The 8,216-nt window shown below is 37.3% G+C and overlaps 1 protein-coding gene across 1 annotated transcript; it reads left to right on the top strand.

Moving 5' to 3' along the window:
- Positions 1-333: 333 nt before the first annotated feature.
- On the top strand, positions 334-7,041 carry LOC308686417 (calcium-binding protein 2-like; the record flags this gene model as incomplete). The annotated part of the gene is made up of 7 exons (XM_081394845.1): positions 334-375; positions 1,478-1,696; positions 4,344-4,374; positions 5,050-5,184; positions 5,308-5,417; positions 6,276-6,423; positions 7,016-7,041. The coding sequence occupies 7 exons, from the start codon at positions 334-336 to the stop codon at positions 7,039-7,041; spliced, it is 711 nt and encodes a 236-aa protein (XP_081250971.1).
- Between the last annotated feature and the right edge of the window lie 1,175 nt (positions 7,042-8,216).

Below are 8,216 nucleotides of genomic sequence, written 5' to 3'. Positions count from 1 at the left end.
AGAGAGAAAATAGACAACAGATGCAAGATTCGAGAGCATCAGGATTAGAGCACTCAGAAAACCCTGGAAATACCATTTCTGGCTGAGGGAGCAGGTCTCGCTGATCCCAAAACATGGCGTGACTGTTTTTAGTGATTTTAACATCACTACCCATGTTAAAGCAACTCCGCCCCCACTTGGGATATTCTGATGACGGGATCGTATGTCACAAAGTTTATGTAATAATCTGAGGACAGGAACCAAGAGTGAGTGATAAAGAGGGAGGGGCATAGACAGAGGGAGGGACAGAGATGACAAGAAAGAGTTGGAGCAGTGAGAATTAGAGAAATCCAAATGATGGGAGCAAAACCATCTAAAAGAAGCAGTATGAAGAAGGTAAGATATCTGTTTTTAATTATTTAGATATCTGAGCTTTTAAAAAGGGTGTAGATGTAGTCTGTAGGTTACTATTTTTTGGAAGTTGTAGTTTAGTAAGACTGATTTAGAAAACTATACAATTCATGCATATTTGGTCTTTGGCAGAAAGTATGTATAGGTATTGAAATCAACTGTGTGAATTCAGTAAAAATACTTATAGTGTACAAACTTAAAGGGACAGTTCACCAAATTTTAAAAGTTTTGGGTTGGTATAAGATTTTTTTCTCTTATGCTCTTATGCTGCCGTCTTCATTTTGCTGATTTATAGTGCTCAATAAACATTTCTTATTATTATCAATGTTGAAAACCGTCATGGAGCCTAACCTTTTTTTGGAAACCTTGATACATTTTTTTTCAGGATTCTTTGATGAACAAAAACTTAAAAAGAACTATTCTCATTTAAAAAAAGAAATATTTTTAATAATCATTCTAAATGTATTTATTTTCATCATTGTGATCAATTTAATGCATCCTTCCTGAATAAAATTATTAATTTCTTTTAAAAAACAAAAAGCTTACTGACCCAAACTTTTGAACAGTCATGTCTATGAAATGATAAATTGAAAATATTCAGTCATTATTTCCTCACCTTCATGTTGTTTCAAACATGACTTTATTTCCTCCATGCATTTTTATAGCATGAATGTCCAAGCTGCACTATTACAATGAAAGTGAATGGTGACCATGGCTGCCAAGCAAGATTTTTAAGATTTTTCACACAAAGCAATCGCATTACTTCAGAAGACTTGTAACATAGAGCACACTTCATATGCACCACATTTATGATTTTATGGTGCTGTTTTGAAGCTTGTCTGCTCCTGATCCCCATCCACTTTCATTAAACTTCTCCTTTTGTGTTCCACGGGAGAAAGACTGACATTTTTCGGAGAACTATCCCTTTAACTGATTCTTTAAAATAAGACAGAAGTAATTTATAGTATAGACATTAGCAGGATGATTTCTGACAGATAATTTCACCACTAACATTTTCAGCATTAGAACTTGTCAGACTGCGATTTTTATTTTTGTCTGGTGCGTAATGAAATGGTACCTTGCAAAGGGGGGCCCGCCCCTGGAAGGCAGTGGGCTGCCATTGGCAACCGCAATGTTACGAAGCAGCGGTGATGCGGAAGCGGAGGATGAGGATGATGAAGAGTTGGGGGACGGGCAGCAGTTTGAGGAGCCGATAAATGCTCTGGTTCAGAACTGTACAATGCTACAAAACATCGTGGGCCCTGCCTGCGTCTTCCTCCGACAGAGCTTCGCCCTGTCTCAAATCGTATGTACACACACTTACAAACACACCTTTCTTAGACAATGCATGGTGAGGACACAGAAAATCAGTGTCAGAATTCCATCAGGGAATCTCATTATTATTGTCTGTCTTTTCCATTTTCAGTCAAACACCCCATTCCTTCCCATTACTTCCATAATGACTCCATCTTCTCACATTTTAAATTTAGAGGATGCCGTGCAATGTTGTCAGTGGAATAGCTACTTGTCCAAAAGAGAGTCAAAGTCAGGTTATGTTCCCAAGTCCTTCATGCAGTATTTTTAAGAATACATGGTCATAAATTTAAATGCACTTAAAATTAAAACTTCACATTAAAGTGGCCATAGACATAAATGCAATCTGTTATACAACATTACTCTCAAGTGTGAACCAGTCATTTTTAGATCGAAATGTCTTTAATATATAGAAGAGACATTTTGAAGGATATTTACTTTTGCCCTTTTTGAGCACTTGAACTTAACTGAGACTTGAGTGTTTGCAGACGTTCAAGAGGCTGGTGTGTCGACCTTGATATATTGCAATATTTAGGTGTTCAGTTTTATTTTGATTTTAGAAAACTAACAAAGAATTGCTCTCCTCAAAAAATCTACTGTTTCTTGTTTTTCACGGCATGTCTCTTAGGTGTTGAGGACTAGTCAAATACTGTTAAAATCAGATTTTACTCCTCATTTTACTCAAGTCGTATTGGAATTGGTGACTTTTAACTTGTAATTAAGTCATTTTCACTGCAACGTATCTGTACTTTTACTCAAGCATGGTTTTCAGGTAGCCTACTCTTTACACCTCTGCCTGAATGTGAAGGCCAGTGAAGTTGTTTTGGGCGAATGAAGAAATGAGTAGTTTTGAAGATTGTAATTTAGATCCTGTACCCGAAAGTATTGATTAATGGGAGTGAGACTGTGTAATATCCTTCTGCTGTCAATATATATCATTAGCATAATTTACTCATGGGACAATCTTGGTTAAACCTCTAATGTCTTTGCTGGACCAGAAAAAGACAATCAAAAATGAAATTAAAAATATATATATATATATTGAAAAAAAATGTACTTCCAATGGCTGTTCTATCAGATCCTTATGTTAGTCTGGTGGGTGGATGCGGATAAAAATACAAAAAGATAAAGATAAAAAGTAGTGTGTCGTTTCATAGTAGCTTAATGTTTCATATCAGTGTCTACATCTGTCTGCTAATCCCAGAATCCTTTTTGTGTTTTTAGAAACTCTGGGCAGGGTGTAAGCTGCAGAAATTGCTCTAAAGACAAAACCGATGGAAAATTTCCCCGAAATTGTTTGTGACATATTTTATTTATTTAGCTTAAGCCTTTTTCCCCAAATAATATCACTAAGTAATATCACTATATATTCTAAAGTCTTATCTGATTATAGTTGGCTGAGGATATGCAATGCTCAGTGAGGCTGTTGAACAAACCATGTAAAAACCATATGTTTGTTCCAGTGAGTGAATACATACCTGATTTTCGCAAAAAAAATACAATGTGTACTCCATTTGTTGCCTGGCAACCCAGACCCTTGTAATCTGTTCACCATAGTGACCTTATCCTACTGCTGCTTTCATCTTGCTTGCCAATTCATGGTAGTAATCAGCCTAAATACTCCCCAGCTGTGTGAATATGTTCTGGCTGGCCACTGCCAAAACACAGGCTCAGTCAATCAGATCAAAATCTAAATCACTCAACCATTTGTTATTATCTCACTTATGTAATGTGTAAATGTTGTTTCAGATGAGATTTCAATTGCTCTGCTTGTTCTTTTTTTTATTTGGAGTTATGCTGATAATGTTTTAATGACTGAGTTTCTCCATTTCCATGAATATCTGACGACACGCAATCCATGTGTGTGCTTTTCTGTCCTTAGATCACTTCAGATATAATCCATAATATCATAACACTGTGATTCTTGATCAGTTTTGCTTCAGGATCTTAATATTATCAAATTGTGATTACCAAAACTGCACAAAATTTACTAAGAAATGTACTACTTTTTCTATTCTAAGAAAAAATATTGATTGTTCTAATATTATGAAATATGTTTTTAAAATCATAGACAAACTTTATATTAAATCCATAATTATATCCTAGGCTGAAACAGTCCCATACTTGCAGGATTTTGTGGATTTTTTCAGAAGGACATGTCATGGTCATTCAGGATCAGATGAAAAATTTCCTGGAAAGGAGAAGACAAAATGCTATACATTAACGTTATGTGTGAAGCTCATTTTAAATGTGGGCACTCCCATACCTGTGATGACCAGTAATCAGAGCCTCGTGTGTTCCATTCATTCGTTCGTTCATGCAATGGTGTGCAGATGATCAGCGACAATGCCAGGTGTGCGTGAGGCTACCTGGTACAATGTACTTTGAGTGACAGTTCAACAAGCACAGTCCAAATGCAAAGCAGATTATAGGAAAGATTATTATACAGGGTTCCCACACTGTCTAACCAATTTTTCTAGGATTTTTCCCCCATCATTTTTGTGATGTGGATCCACAACATTGGATGAGTAAATAATTTTGTGTGTGTGTGTGTGCGCCTGTCTACGTAATCAATGTGCAGTGTGTTTGTCCTAATAGTTTGTCTCTGTATGTCTCTTTGAAATCTGTACTCACTACAGGACAGAGATCTACGGCCAGAGGAAATTGAAGGTACAGAAATATCCAACATCACTGATATGCTTTATTTCATTAAGAGCGATAAACCCTCCCACCAACCAAAATAATACGGTTCCTTCGCTTATTGACTTCTCTCCCTCTTTCCACATGGATTCTTGCCAATACCTCTCTCTGTTTATATATAAAAAATGACCTTCAGTCTCCTCTAAATCCCTTGGTAAGATTCATTTAAAGGAATAATTCACCCAAATAATGAAAATCATTTACTCACACTCATGTCTTTCCAAGCCTTTTTCTTTGTTCTGGAGAAAGGAGAAATTCAAAGAATGTTCCATAGCTCTCATTCACATTTCCCCCCAAAAATGGCAAATGGAATTAGTTCTTTCCTGTCTTTAAACCTTTTGACTGACCTGATTACATTTCAGTCTGCTCTCACACCTTAAAAGACATAAGCACCGCTGAGCTTGACAGTCTCTGCTTATACTATATGATTTCATTGTCTTCTTATATAGAAAAAATGCTTTGGTTTAGGCTTTGCAAGTGCATAAGTGCGAGCAATTTTGGATGAACTATTCCTTCTACAAATTATATGAGTGCTGTACCTTTATCCTTCAGAATCCTCTTACTTGGACAGCCAGAGATTACATATTAATATCAACAAAGTCAGGAAGATGCTCTCTCTCTCTCTCTTTCTTTCTCTGCCTTCAGAGCTGAAAGAAGCCTTTCGCGAGTTTGACAAAGATAAGGACGGCTTCATTAGCTGTAAGGATCTGGGCGAGTGCATGAGGACGATGGGCTACATGCCCACAGAGATGGAGCTGATTGAACTCAGTCAGCAGATCTGTGAGTGGCAACCTTATCATTATACTTAAGCTAATTATCTCAGTTATACTCAGTTCTATTCAAGAACAAACTCAAGAGGAACATAAATATAACTTCTTACATGATCGTGTGCTTGTTCACTAGGTGGCGGTAGAGTGGACTTCGAGGACTTTGTAGACCTGATGGGCCCAAAGATGTTGGCTGAGACTGCAGACATGATCGGAGTGAAAGAACTGAGAGAAGCTTTTAGAGAGGTTGGTGTATCCAATAACTGTATAGATAAAGTATTAAACCCTTTATAATTAACTGAAATGTTTTGTGTCGCTTATGCTCACCTAGGTTGGGTTTATTTGATCAAACATACAGAAAAACTGTAATACTGTGAATATTATTACATTTGAACTGTTACGGTAACTGTTTTTCTATTTTAAAATGTCATTATATGTATGTATAATATATATATATACATAGATTCCTTATTAGCGGCCGTTGTGATACGTAAGCCGTACGCCATATTGGAGCGGTCAAAGTCAGTCCAGAACATTCGAGAGCAGGTTGACTGAGCGTTTGCAGACTGCAACAGTAGTTAGACACACGTATGAAAGCAGATGATTTAACTCAATACAAAAGACATCAGCTAACGCAACATTAAAAAGTGATCATAAAAATAAGAACATTAAAAGTAAACATGTAGCCTAATATTGAGTTAATACTTATTAAAAAAAAAATTTAAAAACACATTCTCACATGTGAATGGTTATCCAATTTCTTTGGGAATTTAATTATCGGTGGTTTCACAACGAGAAGCTGCGCAATGTTGTGACATCATTGATTCTTACTGTGAATGACGACAAGCTGACCTTTGCAAGATGGCGAACGCACTGACGTGTCTGGAGCGGTCGAATGAGGGAATTTTTTTATTAGGCTACTTTAATGCATCCTAATGCTGTTCACACCTGGGTATAGACATGATAGACTTTAAAATCTATAGCAGAAAATCACTAAAAAGCACCATAGTAGTCAATGAATTGTTTGGCTTACTGTATTCGCAAGTCTTCTGAAGTCACACCTTTCTCTCTAAACTAATCTTTTAATTGATCTCTTTCTCTCAGTTTGATTCCAATGGTGATGGTCAGATCAGTCTGGCTGAACTGAGGGAAGCCATGAAGAAGCTGATGGGAGAGCAGCTCAACCACAGAGAGATTGATGAGATCCTCAGGGATGTTGACCTCAATGGAGACGGCCTGGTTGACTTTGAAGGTTAGAAGCGGAATTGTTCTCTTATAGATTCTTGAATTTTGAAGTGATTCTTGCATGTCTGTTCAGGTAAATCTTTACATACGTAGCCTATATTTATGTTAATAGCCTTTATATAAAAGATACTTATGGTATGAGTAAATTCTATTTATATGGCATGTTGATATATATATATATATATATATATACACACACATATACCAAAGCTGTTCTTGCACTAATGTAGATTCAAGAGGATGCACTGCAAAGACATTTGCAAACCTGAAGAAGTACTTTGATAATTCAGCTGATTAATTGAAGGGGAACTTTTCGTCTCTTATTATTTCTGTTTAGTAGCCTACATTATGTTTAATGGATGACACTGCATGCATTAATTTTAAATGATAAATAAAATTTCCCTTAATCTTATGATTTTAAAAAGCATTTTTTCATAACTTACTCCCCAGGCCAAACAGACCATTTATTTAAACTGAGGTGACTTACACATAATGTATAAAATAAAGTTCTACTCTCTGTAGAAGTTTTGTTGTTGTTGTTGTTGTTGTTGTTGTTGTTGCATGGACAAACTAACTATTTTTCACCTTACCCTCCACAGAATTTGTCCGAATGATGTCTCGCTAACTTAGAGGACACATGACAAAGGGAGAAAACCATCACTTTGCCAACTCCTAATGTGAAGTGTGAAATAATATGTGTCTCCTTTAATTAACTATCTTATGTAATTAAACCATACTCTTTCTCCATACAGAGACCTTTATTTCACACATTGGCTTGTTTTTATGACAAAGAGGAAAACTATGTTCCGACCAACTAACCATGACCTAAAAAGACTAAGGGCCCTATTTTAACGATCTAAGCGCTTGGTCCAAAGCGCACGGCGCACGTTAACTTAGGGCGTGTCCGAATCTACTTTTGCTAGTTACAACGGGAAAAATGGTCGGTGCACCAGGCGCATGGTCTAAAAGGGTTGTCCCTATTCTCATAATGAGTAATGGGTGTGTTTTGGGATTTACGTGCATTAAACCAATCAGAGTCTCATCTCCCATTTCCTTTAAATGCCAGTTGCGCTCGCGCCATGGCAGATTCGCTACATGACGGAATTTGATAGTGGAAAGACCGAACGTGTCTCCAGAGCGCAAACGGAACTGCTCGTGCGCGAGGTAAAAGTGCGCAAGCAGACCATCTACGGGACAAGCCGGATTCCACCATATCTTTATGTACACAATATTTTACATTATAGTCCTTTTATTTTAAATATTTGGCATGGTTGTGTGCTGCTGTGCGTCCCTGTGTGTGTAACAAGCAGAGTGTACGCGCGTTGTGGACCCGCCTATAGGCACACATTACTAACGTGCTTATTAAATAGCAAAAAAAATATTGCGCCATTGACTTAAGACCAGGTTTCAGTTGGTCAATGGCGCAGTCTATTTCTGTTGCCTCAAAATAGCAATGCGCCAACAATGCGCCAGAACACACCTCGTTTTCAGACCAGCACGCCCATGAGCACACAAAATGGGTGCAAATGCATTTGCTATTTAAACAATGTGGCGCAGGACGTGAAAATGATAACTGCGTCAGGCTGAAACCAGGGGGCCAATCTTTCAGAAAACACTGAAGCTTCCCCGGGCACCGCCATTGATTAGCAGACCATCACCTGCTGTTAGCATTCCATTGACTCCCATTCATTTTGGCGTCACTTTGACAGCGAATAACTTTGCATCTGAGGCGTCTAAAGACTCCATTTGTCCATTATTTATTTCTAAAGAAACATGAAAATGTATAAAAGGCTCCATTAC

Source organism: Scardinius erythrophthalmus (assembly GCF_964197995.2).
Source record: "Scardinius erythrophthalmus genome assembly, contig: HAP1_SCAFFOLD_259, whole genome shotgun sequence".
NCBI lineage: Eukaryota > Metazoa > Chordata > Actinopteri > Cypriniformes > Leuciscidae > Scardinius > Scardinius erythrophthalmus.
The sequence above is the reverse complement of the archived record's forward strand: the minus strand, read 5'-3'. Positions and strand labels throughout refer to the sequence as shown.